At 42.2% G+C, this 16,671-nt stretch overlaps 1 protein-coding gene across 2 annotated transcripts in view; it reads left to right on the forward strand.

The window, feature by feature from the left end:
* RALGPS2 (Ral GEF with PH domain and SH3 binding motif 2) overlaps nucleotides 1-16,671 on the forward strand; it is a 138,589-nt gene that overhangs the window by 68,054 nt on the left and 53,864 nt on the right. For both annotated transcript variants that reach the window (XM_058660718.1, XM_058660719.1), the window contains exons 7-8: nucleotides 7,590-7,682; nucleotides 10,688-10,814. In XM_058660718.1, coding sequence (XP_058516701.1) covers nucleotides 7,590-7,682; nucleotides 10,688-10,814 — 220 coding nt within the window. The remainder of the gene's footprint in view (nucleotides 1-7,589; nucleotides 7,683-10,687; nucleotides 10,815-16,671) is intronic.

Consider the following 16,671-nt stretch of genomic DNA (forward strand, 5'->3'; position numbering starts at 1 on the left):
CTTTTGCTGCCTTGCCAGAAACATTAGCAGAGAGCTGAATCAGAAATCAGCAGTTCTATGGCAGCTGGCGCTCTGCCACAGGATGCTGGCATAGCAAGTTGTGGCTTTGCCTGCAGTGCCACTCCAGTCCTTTGACCATAGTTTTGAAGAAGAATTTTTTCTTTTCTGGAAAACCTCAGTTTTTAACCTATAAGGCCTGAACTAGCTGAATCACAACCAGCTCTAAGGTATAATCTCTTAAAGTCAGCAGATCTCTGTTAATCACATGTGTGAAATAACTATGGCAACGCTTAGATAAGTGTGTCTACTGTGCTATAGCAGGAGTTGACACATGTAATTTTACCATTACAGCAACCATCTGTAGAAATATTTAAGATAGCAAAAGAAACATAACTCTTTAACTTCTCACATTTCTCTTATAGGTCTGTATTTTTCTTATAATTAAATTCTGTATTTGTATTCCTGAATGATAAAGTATTCCATATATATGTGTTTGGACTTTGTTTCAGTTGAATTATTTCATTTTCGCTTTTTTGAGAGAACTTCAGAAAGTTTGTGGAAATGAAATTAAGTTTAATTTGGTAGGAAGACATTTTGGAATCTATGCATAGATTGTTGTGAGAAGCTGTGTGGGTTTCACAAACACCAAAATAGGCATTTAAAAGTTCTGTTTTCCATGAACTTTTAAAATGCCTTCATATACTTTTTTAAATGTCTGTGTTCCTCAGTGCTTTTGATTGAAGCTCTGTTGTGCAGTTTCCCGTTGTTTGCAAATGCCACAAATGTAGTAGATGGTTTGGTTTCCAGAATTTTGCTGTTACCAAGATTGCTGCTGTAAGCATTCTTACAAGAGTTTCTTGATACTTGTATAAATGTTGATGTTCTAGAAATACCAGTGAAATTGCTGAGTGGTTTGCTCATCTCTGTAATGTTGTTTCGTAAACTTGTTCCACTAATAAGCGCTGTAGGTAGCAATGTTTGAAGGTACCTGTTGTTCACGATGTATCACTGTTTAATGTTGTTAATATCACTGATATTGTTAGAATTTCTGTTATTTCAAACTATGACTGTTGTGAAACGTACCTCATTTTAAAATGTTCAGTGGCCTTTCATTGATTCTAATGGGAGTGAGCATTTTTTTTTCAACATTGGCTAGATTTACTGTCCTGAAATGTCTATTCACGATTTTCAATGTTTTTCATTGGTCTTTCATTGGTTTCTGCAAGAGTTCTTATACTGTAGATGCTAGCTTTCTAAAATATACACTTTCATAATCTGTGGCTTCTCATCACTCTTTTTGTGTTACCTTTTGCCATACTTGGTTTAAGTACTCAAATATATTAACATTTAATTTTAAATTTTTGACTGTCCAAGGCTGCTAAACAGAATTGCCATAAACTAAGTGGCATAAGCGACACATTTTCTCAATTCTGGAGAGCTGTTGAGATGAAGTTGAAAAGCACTGTGGTGGACAGAGGGATGCGTTTGCTTGAAATGTCACCAAGAGATTAGTTACAGTGGGAGTTGCTTGGAGGAGAACCTTATTTGCTTGTGACAAGGGGGATAGAGGGACAGTACAGGTCCACAGGACACTCTGCCTGAGGAGCAGTTTGCCAGGACTTTTCTTAGCAGGGGTGAAAGGGGCGGGCCCAGGATGCAGAAGACAGAGGGAGGGAGCCTCCTGCTGCAGTGTGCGCCCTGCTGCAGTGTGCGCCCTGCTGCAGTGTGCGCCGTGCTGCAGTGTGCGCCGTGCTGCAGTGTGCGCCCTGCTGCAGTGTGCGCCGTGCTGCAGTGTGCGCCCTGCTGCAGTGTGCCCCTGCTGCAGTGTGCCCCTGCTGCAGTGTGCGCCGTGCTGCAGTGTGCCCCTGCTGCAGTGTGCGCCCTGCTGCAGTGTGCGCCGTGCTGCAGTGTGCCCCTGCTGCAGTGTGCCCCTGCTGCAGTGTGCCCCTGCTGCAGTGTGCGCCCTGCTGCAGTGTGCGCCGTGCTGCAGTGTGCCCCTGCTGCAGTGTGCCCCTGCTGCAGTGTGCGCCCTGCTGCAGTGTGCTCCGTGCTGCAGTGTGCGCCGTGCTGCAGTGTGCGCCGTGCTGCAGTGTGCGCCGTGCTGCAGTGTGCGCCGTGCTGCAGTGTGCCCCTGCTGCAGTGTGCGCCGTGCTGCAGTGTGCGCCCTGCTGCAGTGTGCGCCGTGCTGCAGTGTGCGCCGTGCTGCAGTGTGCCCCTGCTGCAGTGTGCGCCGTGCTGCAGTGTGCGCCGTGCTGCAGTGTGCGTTCAGTCTTGACTCACACTGCTTTGTTGCAGCTTTCTTTGTGTTGGGAGATACGCTTGTTTGGAAGGTTCGCTGAAAAACAAGCCTTGGCGAGAAAACTTTTATCCTCTTCCTGTGCTGCTGTGGACCCCTGCCTGTAATCTTACAATCTCAGTTGTAGCACCAACTAATTCACCATCTCTGCCGTCTTCTTTGCCGTAAAATCTGGAGTTTTGATTCCTCGGCTTTATTTTTATTCTTCAGGATGGCTCAGCTGTTCATGCTTCTTCCTCAGAAGCCTTCTCTCAGTCACACGGGGACTGCGTCTCAGCACGTACTCCCCAGTGTTACTGATCCTACGGGTTCTCTGGCTCACTTGCATATACAAATTGACAAGAAGCCAAAGTGCAAAGCAGACAGCGTTAACTGAGGGCCTAAGCTTGAGCACAGATGAGACAGCACAACAGAAAGGGGTCCACTGCCTGGGTCCGCAGTGGCATCTGGGTGTGACCTTTGCGGGTAGGAAGGTGTGGTGCTTCCTTCCTGGCACACGGCATTTCGCCTGCCCCCAGCCCAGTCCTGGCTCTTGTTTGGAACGTGGCTTGCTGACTTGCACCCAGCTGGTGTTCCCTGCATGCACGATTCCTTCATTTGCACTCAGTACATTCAAAAGGGCCTTGTTGCCCACTGCCCCCCACCACACTGGAAGGTCATTTGTCAGTCACATTGGCATGTCTGGGCATGTGAACAGGTTAAGGACGTCTCTTAGGGTGCTAGGAGACTCCTTTGCTGTTGGTCTAAATGCTTCTGATTGATTGCTTTGGAGCTAGAGGTGGATTAAGTGTCAGGTTGGGAAGGGTTTAGCTTAGTGAGTAGCAACTAGCTAATTAATACTAGCAACTCAGTAGCAACTAGTTTATCTTTGAAAATTTTATCAGGGGCCAGCATTGTGGTGTAGCCAGTTAAACTGACACTCGAGTCACCAGCCTCAACTTGGACACTAGTTCCAAACCCAGTTGCACCACTCCTAATCCAGCTGCATGCTTATAGCCTGGGAGAGAAGCGGAGAATGGCCCAAGTCCATGGGGCTCTGAACCAACCTGGGAGACCCAGAGGGACTGCTAGCTTCAGCCTCACCCAGTCGTGGCTCGTATTGCCTTTTGGGTAGTGAACCAGTGGATGGAAGATCTTTCTCTACTTCTGTCTGCAAATCTGCCTGTCAAATAAATAAATAAATCTTAAAAGAAAATATTATACTAATTTCTGAAACTATGAGACATATTATCCTTAAGGATTATACAGCTTTGATTTTCTTACTTGAGTGTTTAATTCCAGTGGATTACATTTTTATTTGTCCATATGTGACGTGGAAATTCTATTTGAGGGTTTGATACAGTTTACTTACTTTTAACTGCTATGCAAATTAAGGACAGAATATTTCTATTCTTTCATAGTTTCTTCAGGCACATTTCCAAACACCATATTCGGCAGCTTGCTGCACCAGCATGCCCCACTGCCCTAGTGCAATAAGCAAAAGTTATTCCTGGGATTTATGTAAATAGCATCATACAGAATGTACTCTATTGTGGCCAGCTATTTTTGCCACCTAAATGTTGAAATTTATCATGTTTTATGTTATCAACAGTCCCTTTTTTGTTTTGCTCGCTAGCTTTCCAGTATATTTCATTACTCACTGTTTTCTTATTGCCGGAGTTGTTTTTAGTTTTTGACTTTCATGAATGAAGACTGGGATAATTGTTGTGGAATATTTTTCGTAGTTCATACTTAGAAGTCGACTTGCTGAGTTATCAATTCAGTGTGTGTTAGCTTCATTAGAAACACCCAAACAAGGCCTTGTGCTATAGTAGGTTAAGGCTCCCCGCAGCAGGCACCTGCATTCCATGAGGAGTGCCCGGGTGTGAGTTCGGGTGCCACGCTTCCCATCCGGCTTCCCCTGAGGCTCACCTCCTGAGTTCCTGCTCCCCCCGTGGGAGGAAGGCAGGAGAGCAGGACCTCACTGCTTGATTTCAGGTTTATGAGACATTTTCCTTTGATCACTGCCAGGAACTTTAATAGTCTTAAGTGTTAAAGGATCCATGTTGAGTTAATTTTCATGTATGATGTAGTATAGTATGTAGGAGTCAAGGTTAGTTCTTTTTGCCCCTCTTAAGAATATCTGGCTCTGGGGGGCCCTGCGTGGTGGCCTAACAGCTTAAGTCCTCGCCTTGAACACGCTGGGATCCCATATGGGCGCTGGTTCTAATCCCGGCAGCTCCACTTCCCATCCAGCTGCCTGCTTGTGGCCTGGGAAAGCAATCGAGGACAGCCCAAAGCCTTGAGACCCTGCACCCGTGTGGGAGACCCGGAAGAGCTCTTAGCTTCAGATTGGCTTAGCTCTGGCTGTTGTGGACACTTGGGGAGTGAATCAGCAGACAGATCTTCCTCTCTCTGTCTCCTCCTCTCTGTATATCTGACTTTGCAATAAAAATAAATCTTAAAGAAAAAAAAATATGTAGCTCTGTCCCTTTCTCCGTTTAACTGCTTTGGCAGTTTGGTTGAAAATTGCTTAATTAGATACTTGTGTTTTTCTGTGTCTTTACTTGTCCATTCTTTACCCCAGTATTTTGTTGTCTTAATTTCCATAATTCTTGAAATCTTGTTGTGGTTGGTCTTTGTTGTTCTCCAGTAGTATTTCAGCTATGCTGTGTCCTTCAGATGTCTGTTGGAATATTATGGTTAGAGTATATGTTTCCGCAAAGTGGTCTGCCTAAATTTTCCTTTATGTTTTGTTGAATACATAGATCATTTTGGGAAAAATTGATAGCCTAAAATGAAAACTTTCAGTCCACCGATGTGATATGTATGTTATATTTTCTTTAATTTCTCTCTGCAATACTTTGATAGTTAAAGTATTTGAGTGTTGTTTTGTTTTAATCTCGTTTTCCTTGTCTTTCTTTTTCCTTGCTGTTACAGCCAGAACAGGGTACCTCTTGTTCTTCATCTTAACCAGAAATCACAAGACCAGCCTGAGATGGCTGCTATTTGCCCATTTTTACTAACAACATTTTAAGTGTTTATTTGGGCTACAAATTTACAGGAGATGCCTCCACACTTCCCTTCGTCCTAAGCTTGAGGACAAGCCTTGGTGCTTGCTGTGTTTGGTGGTTGGTGAGGGGTGCTGCTGTCCTGCCCCTGGCCCAGAACCTGGAGCTCTCTGAGGTGTTCGCCTTATGTGAGGAGGAGTTCGCGTCAGACCCATGTCCCCTGACGCTCAGAAAACCAGCTAGAGTGGCAGATGCCCTCCAGATGATTGGCAGTTCCCCTCTCTGGACTCTGATTGCTGCACCTTTTCTCCCTAGGCTACTGGGGCATCTTCACAAGATGTTTTCCATGTCTTACCTGCCCTTCCAAGAGTTTTCTTGCTGTGTGAATTCACCACGTCTCTGCTGGATATGAATCTGTTCTGTTACTTCAGTTCCACTTGCCCTGGCTTATTTGAAAACTTTATAACTTATCTTTATATCTTTATATCTTACCTGGACCACTGAAACAGTTCTGAAAAGTTCCCATTCTGCGTCCTTCCTTCCACTCTCTGATGTTTCTAAAATGTAATGCATATCTATATTAGTTGTTCAAGTCTTTGAGATCAGATATTTGTAGAATTTTTTCCCCTTCAAATTTTACAAAGGTTGTACAGTCCACTCCTTGGAGGTTGGAGCTTGGAATCAAACACATTACATACATTTGGAACCAAGCATGTAGTGACTCACCACAGTCTATCATAAACCCAATATTAAGTCATAGTTTTCCACCAAAAGAATTTGAAACCACACTTAACCAAAACAAAAAAGAGAAGTTTGGACCTGTCCGTTTTTGGATTTTAGGATTGCAGGGAAAGTGTTGTGAACTGGCATCTGGCATTTGAATGTGCAGCCTCAGCTTTCTAAAATTCCCTAAGACCCTGTGAGAGTGAGGCTGACCTCCTTAGTTCCCATTCAGGCGTGGCTCTTATCTCCCGACACGTCCTTGTGTGCAGCCTGTCCCCTGGAGGTCTTCAGGCTGTCTGTATGCTGTGTCCATTCTCAGTTCAGGATGTCTGCACCTCTGTCACAGGGTCACCCTGATGCTTCTATTCGGTTATAAATCCTGAATACACTTTCATTGTAGAAATATGCAGCTTGGATTTCTGTTCGCTTTCATGTCTGCTTGGCATCTTGTGCCTAATCCACAGTAAACGCTTAGTGCACGTTTATTGAATGGCTCCCCAGTTGTCTAATCTTGCTGTGTAAAGGTTTACATCGTGACTCAGAGCTATTGATTTTGTTCTCTCTCTTTTTTTTTTTTTCTGACTTTGGATTTTTAATGAAATGTTTGAGGCACAGCATTTTCCAGACCAGGGCTTGGTGGTAAGGTTAGGACAGTGCTAAAATACCAGTTTTTTTATTTTTTATTATTTTTTTGAGTCAGGAAATCTGGGATTATTTCACACATCAGGAAGTAGGAAAAAAAATCTGGGAAATTAACAGTGTCAAGTAAACCTCTTGGTGAAACCTAGTGTTAAGCAGGTTCATTCTGCATGTAAATTCCAACAGAATGTTCCAGTCCAGCGTGAACAGCAAAGGATCTGAGACATCAGGAAGGACGATGAGGGAAAGCAGCCTGGGACTCCAGCCCCAGAATAACAAGAGCACACAGTAGGAAACCGAATCAGGGTCCTAGGATTTAGATCTGCCTATGAAATTTGGAACATAAATCTGATAACCAGTAATGTTGTAATATAAGGAAAGAGATAGTTTAGGTAAACCTGGACTCTGAGCCATCAGTTTGATTTTATATATTTGTTACCCCGGGCCATTGCTGTGGCATGGTAGGCTAAGATTCTTGTGGTGTTCAAGTCCCATAACAGCGCCAGTTCATATCTCGGCTGTTCCACTTCTGATCCGGCTCCCTGCTTATGACCTGGGGAAGCAGTCGAGAATGACCCAAGTCCTTGGGTCCCTGCACCCATGTGAGAGATTCGGAAGGAGCTCCCGGCTTCAGATGAGCCTAGCTCCAGCCATGTTAGCTAATTAAGGCAATAACCAGAACCCTCTCTCTTCTGTTTCTCCTTCTGTAACTCTGCCTCTCAAAGAAAAATGACATAAATCTTTTTTAAAAAATGTTACTCAGCTTGAAACAGATTTGTTCCCAGACCTGGGGACAGTGCTACCATTGAAGATGAAAGTTCAGTTGTGTGCCAAATCCAAACTCAGAGACAAGTGCAGGGACACAACCAGTTGACCTAGGTTGCGCTTGTTGGTGTTCGCTTTTCTGGCATTCATGTCATGTGTTTCTCATTCCTCTGCAGAAGCTGTTTGAGCTGAATAACCTTCACGCACTTATGGCGGTGCTCTCTGGCTTGCAGAGTGCTCCGATCTTCAGGTTGACTAAAACATGGGCGGTGAGTAATCTTCCTTAGCTCCTGAAAGGTTAGACTTCCTGGGGAATAAAAATGTATTCATTTCTTCTGTAGTTCTTAGTAAGGGTGATATTATGATAATAGATAGGAATTTTATAATCAGCTTTGTTCTTCAAACCCACATTTGGTCTTTCACATTGTTCCACCAAGTTTATCAAGTGATGCTCTGGTCGCCTACAGTTTGATAGGTTGTCTCTGCTCATTAGGTAATGTTTTTAACTTCTCTGACGGTTTATACTTTTAGTGTTTCATATTCATTTGATTTATCCAATTACCAAAAAAAAACACCCAAATACCAAAAATACCAAAAACTGTTACATTTGTCAAAGATTATGTTTTTAGGGAATTTGTCAAAGGTGCTAATTTTAAGTTTCAAAAGTTTAGTGATTTCAGCTTCTGGAATTTTAAAATCAGAAAACCTTAGGGCTTTTCACCCATGATTATTGTTTAGGAATAATGGCAGATCCAAGAGCCCTAGCTGCAGTCACCGACTCCTGGGTTAGCCTGGCCCAGCCCCAGCTACGTGGGCATTTGGGGAATGAACTAGCAGGTGGAAGGTGCTTTTGGCTCCCTTGTTCTCTCTCTGCGTTTCAGTTTAAAAGAAATTAATAAACTTTATTAAAAGATGACTTAAATTTCAAAAAGGGACTTAAGAGGGAAAGGCATTCAACAGGCATAATTGATCAAGAATGCACAACAGGAATGTATAAAGAACTCTTAAAAATAAAAAAGAAACATGAAGACAACAGAAAAATGAGTAGAAACAAGGAGTGGATGTAGAGGAGGTAATTAAATAGAGGCATGTTATCACAATGCAGTTCTTAGGAGGACTTGTGTTTGTTTTCAAAGTTCAAAGTAAATTCGTTTCACAAAGTCATACTGCAGAATGATAATTGAGTGTCATGAGCAGAGTGTCACAGCTGTCCTGGACCTGAGAGGCAGTGTATAGAGTACTTCTGTGTGTGTGCACCTTTAGGGAATGTTGTGCAGGGATGCCGAGTGGTGAGGCGTAGCCTGGAGGCCTAGCGGTTCCTGACATGAGCGGCCATTCATCTGCACGTCCCCCAGGGCAGGTGGTGGGTGGTGGGTGGTGGGTGGCCTGGAGCTCGGGCCGGGAGCTTCTGGGAGCCTCGCAGCTTGTTTCCATTGCTCCCAGTGAGCGCGTGATGAGCTTTGCCTCCATTTGTCATGCTCTTGGCCAGAGGATTGTCAGCAAGGACAGCAGGGATGAGGCATTGTGAAATGGTTTTCCCTTTTATTTGCGGGTAAAACACACTGTGAAATGAAGGCATGTCCTTATGGTGTCAGAAAAAAGATTTGGAAGGGAAGAGAAGAAAATCAAAACCTCCTAATTGTACTGAGTCTCCATGTTATCAAGTGCTAAGTACGTATGTCAGTATTTTTTAGTTATTTCTATCCCTGTTTTTCCTCCAGTTAGTTTTCTGGACAAAGATTTTTCCTTTTGGTCTAGATGGACTCCTGTTAGTCTAGGTACTGATTTATTATAAACACTATGAAATGTTTAACATCTTAAACCAAGTATTCTTTGGTACTGTTTGACCTGTGGCAGGATCATTATAGGTTCTAAGTCATTTGTTTCTCATGTTGTACTACAGTTCTTCATTGAGTTTTCAGATCCCTACATAAGCGATGTTTTGCATGTCTGAATGCTTTGTGATATGGGAGAGCAGGAGATGGTTACAGTCACAGGTAGCAAATAGGGGTTTGGACCTGAGCTTGGAAATGTGACCTATTCTGAAGTGGAGGAAGTGCAGATAGCAAAAACCACTGTTTCAGGTCATGGAATAGTGGACAAAAGCAAAGTACTTGTTGGAACTGTATTTTAAAGAAGAAAGGATAATGTTCAGACAGTTTCTGTTAGAGATTATCTGGAGATAATCTACATCTCTGAACCTATCAGACATAGATCTCAACGATGCTTACTGATGATGCTGGCAAGAGCGGTGGGTTAGTGGGTTAAGTGGCACTGTACTTTTATCTGCAGAATCGGACTGTGAGGTCCTGGAAGCCAGGGACATGAGAGTTTGTGAGCCAACAAGTACAGGTATAATCTATCCTGCTGTTTGCTAGCACTGTGAACCTTCTAGTTCCGTCTTCTCAAAGGGTTCTGTTAGTCTCCTACGAGAATTAGGTAAGAATTGTGTAGGTGGAAGTGTTTTTTCCTTGCTGTAAAATAACACCGATATTTCGAGATGAAACAAAGCAAAATTAAATCACAGGATAAGGAAATAGTAACTTCATAAGCTTATAGGATAAAAAGTGCTTTCCCATGGTCTTTGGAATGATTCAAATGAACAATTCCTGAACTTTGAGTTCATGTTTTGTGGGTGACTGACCTTGCTTTACTTCTACTCCCCTTGATGGTTGAGCTCAGAGAGCACTCATTACAAATTTACTGTCCAAGCCCCTTGAAATAGTACCTTCTACTGTATATAGAAGGCACTGATGAGGTATTAAAGAAAAACATAGTGTCTTGTCAAAAGCCAACAAAATGTAGAGAGTTACAGTGTTCTGAATGGATTATTAGGATTGACCATGATTAGATCTGTGCTGAACGATTGCTGTAGGGTTTTGTTTTTATTTCTTAAACATTATATAAGCATGATCTCTTACCTTTGAGGAGACAGGTCAGTTAAAATAGTTGTGCATTTGCATTAAATATGAATACACAGTTATTTTAAATTAGGGAAATGGTCAAAATTGCTTAGCCATTTAAAACTTTAAAGATAAATAATATATTTTTTATGCCTAGTAAATTAATTTTACAAACACACAAAAGCTTTAAAAATAATTTGGAGTGTTAAAAGATGTAACTGATAATTGTTTCTGCATTACCAAAATTATCTAGTGAAGGTATAGTTTTGAAAGTAAAATACAAATTTGCAGTAAAATAGCTTTATTTTAGGTCTTGGCTGCAATAAAACTGGATTTGTAAATAATTGGGTTTTTTTTTTCATTGTTTTTAGTTATTAAGTCGAAAAGACAAAACTACCTTTGACAAATTGGAATATGTAATGAGTAAAGAAGATAACTACAGAAGACTCAGAGACTATATAAGCAGCTTGAAGATGACACCTTGCATCCCCTACTTGGGTGAGTTGTGCCAACTGTGTGTTCATTGGTCAATACGTTTTTGAAGTGCATGTATCCTTTATATAAATTGCAAATGTATTTTCATGTTAAACCAGCCTTTTGCCGATAAAGTTCCAGAGACTAAAGAATGGGCCATATGGTAAAGTTGTTATGTGTTATCACTGCTTTTTTAAGAATGAGTTTCATCAAGATTCTTATATAATTGGCAGGTATTTAGGCATGAATACTGCATTATAACCTCAATATTAGTATCAGCATTATTGCTTAGATGAAGTGGGTTGTCGTGCAAATTCCACTGAGTGCATACTATCTAAGGCTTTATTTTTAGGTGTCTTATAGTATCTGTAAATTCAAACAAATATTTAAGCAATAACATTTTCAACAATGTAAATGTTTTCATTAAGTATTTGCAGTTTCAAAACTGTTTTTAATTTGTGTGTAAATTAAATATATAGAAAGATAGTCTATAGTATAAATAACTATGATACATTAAAATAAATTGTTTTGATCTGAACTACCTCTGTGCCCCTCACCTTCACCCATACCAGCTACACTCGGTCTTTTCTGGAGCTGTTTCTGAGAGATCTGAGGGGTCCACGATTGGCTTAGGAAACTCCACAGTGTCACCTTTGAAGTCCTTTCGGTGCCAGTGACCGAAGGACAAGAAGAGCAAAGGCAGTAGGCACGTGTGTGTTCACTCAGCTGCTCTGGCACCATCAGCTAGCCTCACTGGAAGCTTGTGGGGCATCCTAGGGGTCCACTGGAAACGGGAACATGCTGTGCACTTTTTATTGCACGCAGAACACTCCCAAGCACAGTACGATTAGTGGTCACTACATACCAGAGTATTACACTCTGTTCCTTTAATAACTCATTCAGGACCTTATTAAGCATGACTGTATCAGAGGGGCTCTGAGCTGGGTGTGAGGAGAAAGACATTCTGTATGTGTCCACTCGTGACCATAGGCTTAGCTGTGCCCATATTCGGAGGTGCAGTTTGGTGGTAGAGAGGAGGAACAGAAGATTTTTATCATGTACGAACTTTATCGTGTACATTGGAAACAGTCTTGGAGCATGAATCATGGTGTGTTTGAGCATTAATAATCCTCAGCTCTAAAATGACTGCTCTGTGAGCTTTTTGGGTTAATGAAGCGTCTTCTTTGGACATCTTTGACTGGGAAAAGTACACATAGAACCAGAATTATGTTGTTAAGACTGGATGGAACCATAACAATATCTTACAGATCACTTACTTTACTGTTGAGAAAACCAAACTCCAAAATTGTAGATGATGTCTTCATTCGTAGTGCTACGGCCAAGTTACCGACAGATTCTGCAGTCTGAATACTTAACCGTTTGCCAGTTATATCTGCTGAATTTCCATCCTTAAAACAAATGCTGATTTCAGATTTAGGGTTTTTTTCCCCTCATTGAAATATGTGATTTTGTTGTTTTATTATTTAGCATCCTTACAGAGTTGAGGGGATGCTCTGTATCTTCAGTTTGATCTCAAGACTGTGCTTTTTAATTCTCAGAACTCATGATCTTACATTTCACCCATGCAGTTCTCCTTGACTTTATACTAAAGCTAATTAGGAAAAAAATACACTGTTTTAGTTGTCTCCGCTGTCTTGCTGGGTTTTTTAAAAAATCATTGTTAATATTCCCTTTTTCAGTCTACAATTTTTCCCATTAAAGTCACCACTGACTTTGTAGTTGAAACATTTGATGGGTATTTCTGAAGCATCATCTTAATTTTATCAGAGTTGATGCATAAATTTTCCAGGAATGGCAGGAATCTCTTATTTTTCATTCTGTACTTCTGGCCTTTGTTGATTGGCTGCTGTTTGCCATTCTCTGAAATGTATTTTCATAAAAATCTAGTTCTCTTCTTTTTTTACTTCATATGCTCATGTTAAGTTGTTCACATTTTCCCAAGTAATGCCCAGATCTAGACTAGATCTAGACTAGATCTATATGTTGGTGTGTCTTCACACTCAAATCCTGCTGGGTTTAATGTGTGTGGTTAACTGGTTCCACATTATAGACTTTCAGCATCTCTCCCATCTTAGCGCCTCGCTGTAGTCTACCAGTGATCACATCATTGTAGTGTTAGCTACACTGCTTTACCAGCCTACACGCCCGGTGTCTTAGCGCACTTCTCTTCTTCCTTCTTTGTGTCTTGTGTGTCTTAGTAAAGATGAGACGCTCTGTGTCTGACTGTTACCCAAAAATGAGAAACGACAGGTGGAGGAATGACAGAGAACTTATGACAGGTAAATGGTGAACGTACACTCATCGACATGATGGCAGACGCTGATAGGCTTCCTGGAGGCCAGGCTTACACTGTTGTGTATGGAACATGCAGACGGGTGATGATGGTGGACCGTTTGGCACAAGCATTTGTTAGACTTGAGAAAATGAAACATGTGTCAGATATGTTTTGTCAGTTCCCAACATGAAAATTGTCCTCTTATTGCAGAACAGAGCTGTTACTTCATTAAATCTCGAGATTAAATGTATTCAGTCTCAAAACATGCGTGCTTAAGAAAATGTGAGGCAGGACTTGGCGCAGTGGGCTCGTAGCTAGAGCCTCCCCTTACATCTGTTGGGATCCAATAGGGGCGCCAGTTCGCATCCCAGCTGCTCCACTTCCAATGCAGCTCCCTGCTTATGGCCTGGGAAAGCAGTTGAGGATGGCCCAACGTCTTGGGACCCTGCACCTGCCTGGGAGACCTGGAAGAAGTTCTTGACTCCTGGCTTTGGATTGGCTCACCTCTAGCTGTTGCATCCACTTGGGGAGTGAACCAGCAATGGAAGATCTTTCTCTCTGTCTGTCCTCCTCTCTGTAAATCTGACTTTCCAATAAAAAAATAAATCTTTAAAAAACAAGTGAGGTAAATTTCTTATACCGCTTTTTGACTGCTTGATTTACATTATGTGCACATAGATTAGTTTTTAATTCCTTAATATCTGTATTAAAGTATGTTGAATAAAGATTTAACAGTTTACATCCTGGCAAAGTTATATTTTTCATAGCTTATTCTAATTTACTTAGGCTGTGATTTTTTAAATTTAACTTGTCCTGATTTTTTAGGCCTCGTACAGTTGCCAGAAGCTTCAGTATTTTTGAGATGCTGTACCTGCAGTTAGAATGAACTTACCCTGACTGTGTGAAAAATAATATTCTTTATGTGTGTTGGTAACTGTCTAACTATTACTCTCCAAGTCTGAAGATTTTGCCTATTTCTTTCTTAGGAAAGAATACATCAGTTGCAAAAGTTGAGAAATAGAGATAGGGTAGGCCAGTGTCTGTTCCTAAGAGATGTGATTCACATTGTTGATATTTTCCTCCTAAGAATGATGGTCCAGGGGCTGGCACTGTAACATCAGTGAGTTAAGTCACCACCTGCAGTACTGATATCCTGTACGGGCACCAGAGTGAGTCCCAGCTTCTCCACTTCTGATGTGCCTGGGGAAACAGCAGAAGACAGCTAAAGTGCTTGGACCCTTGGACCCGTGCCAGAGACTCGGTTGAAATTTCTAGCTCCTGGCTTCAGTTTGATGCAACCCTGGCTATCACAGCCGGTTGGGGAGTAAACGAAGCAGATGGAACATCTTTTCCCTCTTTGTCACTCTCCTTTGAAATAAATAAACCTTTAAGAAAAATAATAATGGTCCAGATCAACCATTTAACATGAAACTTTAAAATGGGGTAGAGGTCATTGCATTGACAGAATCATGTTGACGCCGCTGAATTTACCCGATTCGTTGTGGTTACACTGCAAAAAAGCAGGGGGTGTTTTCTTGGCTTCCAGCTCACTATCTTCTGTTGGGTTACATTCAGGGTAGAAGTTAGCTTGGGTAATACATTGAGGTACTGTTGGCTAGAACAGAACAGTTTGGCAGATCTCAAGGAAAAAATTATTTTATATGAGTTACTGCTTTAAATCTGAAAATCATTAAAACATTCATTTGTTCTTGTCATTGGAGAATAATCTTGAGTTTGTTGAGGAGTTTGGCATGGGAAGTTTTGCCTTGCTGCAAAATGAAGACTAGCTGATTGTACGAAAAGAATTTAGTTATATGAAACATGATAAATACTCTTTGCTGTGCATTTTGTAAAGCCTCATTTCTACATTATTCATGATAAGGGCAGGAGTTCAGCCAGCTTAGGATGCTTTTTGGGAGAGAACGCACATTTTTTTTTTTAAAGATTTATTTTTATTACAAAGTCAGATATACAGAGAGGAGGAGAGACAGAGAGGAAGATCTTCCGTCCGGTGATTCACTCCCCAAGTGAGTGCAACGGGCCGGTGCGCGCCGATCTGACGCCGGGAACCTGGAACCTCTTCCGGGTCTCCCACGTGGGTGCAGTGTCCCAATGCATTGGGCCGTCCTCTACTGCTGCCCCAGGCCACAAGCAGGGAGCTGGATGGGAAGTGGAGCTGCCGGGATGAGAACCGGCGCCCATATGGGATCCCGGGCGCGTTCAAGGTGAAGACTTAAGCCGCTAGGCCACACCGCTGGGCCCAGAATGCACATTTTTTTACAAACTCTGGAAGAAAGTGAATTGTTGCAGCATTACTCTTCCTACACAGACACAGGCCGTCGGCCGTTTCCCTAGTGTGTGCAGCCCGCTGGTGGCCCTGGCTGCGCTGCGTTGCTGGGTCTCTGCCTCCTCACTCAGAGCGCTCTCCTCCGTTCAGTGTTCAGTTGGTCAGGTTACCATTGTTATGTATGTCAAAGACGAGTAATAATATGACAGCTACAATATACTAAGCACTTAGAAGCGCTTCGGGCGTAACTTTCTCATTTACGACCTCAGCCATCATAACACAAGAGCTAGATATTATCATCCCCATTTTAGACACAGCTGGTAACAGAGCTAGCGCATGGCAGGACTGAGCCACAAACCTAAGCAGATCCATCTCTGTAGCCTGCACTGACGCTCTCAGGAAGGTAGTTGCCCAAGTTGTTCTGCAGCTCTCTAGGAACTGCAGGACAGAACTTTGTCAGTGAGAACAGACTGAACTCGCTGCCTTACTTTCCCGTTTTCTAAATTCTGTCTGTATTGACTTTTACATTACTCTGGTTGCAGTCAAACCTGTGTGTAGTGAATTCTGTAACATTTATCTTTGGTGAAGTTTGAGGTATGTAAATGAAATGCTGTAGCCTTGTTAATGTTTGGGGTGCCCTGGTAAGTTAAGAGTTGGTAAACAGATCCCTACTTCCCCCTAGAAATTTTTTGGTGAAGAGGAACCTCAAAACCATTTTGAGGTGGCAGTAGATAAAACAAAGAAAAATGCCATTCTAAGAACTGGACGTTCTCTGCTTCCACATCTATTTTGAGTTATGGTCAGGTTGGTAGACTTGGGTTCAAATGACTGCTTTCAGTTTAAAGCATTATTTCCTCTGGATCATACACACATGTTTAATTCTGGTTGAATTCCTGAGAAGTCAGTTAGAGCAGCTCACAAGCGAGTTAGGGGGAGATTAGCTCTAAGCAGTGCACGCATTTCAGGAAGGAAGTTGTCCCAGAAGGTCCCTGATCGAGTGGTTAGTTGAAACGATGAGCTAAAGGCAGCAAAGTGAACTGTGCTGCGGCCTTGCTGGCTGGGCGGCTCGCGCCCTGGTGCAGTCTCCGCGGAGCTGCCGAGTCGTCGTCGTTGGGAAAACACTTTTCTTGAAGTCCTTTTGGTCCCACCTACCAATGAACACAGATGCTGATCCAAGCTCTCTGGCTTGCAGTACATGTTTTATTAACAGTAAAGTTAGCAAGTTAAAAAGGAGTATTAATAAGTAGTTTAAATTAGAATTCAGATATTTTATTGTAACAAAATGGGAAAATTCTGAC

The sequence above is a fragment of the Ochotona princeps genome, chromosome 2 (assembly GCF_030435755.1).
Source record: "Ochotona princeps isolate mOchPri1 chromosome 2, mOchPri1.hap1, whole genome shotgun sequence".
Classification (NCBI taxonomy): Eukaryota; Metazoa; Chordata; class Mammalia; order Lagomorpha; family Ochotonidae; genus Ochotona; species Ochotona princeps.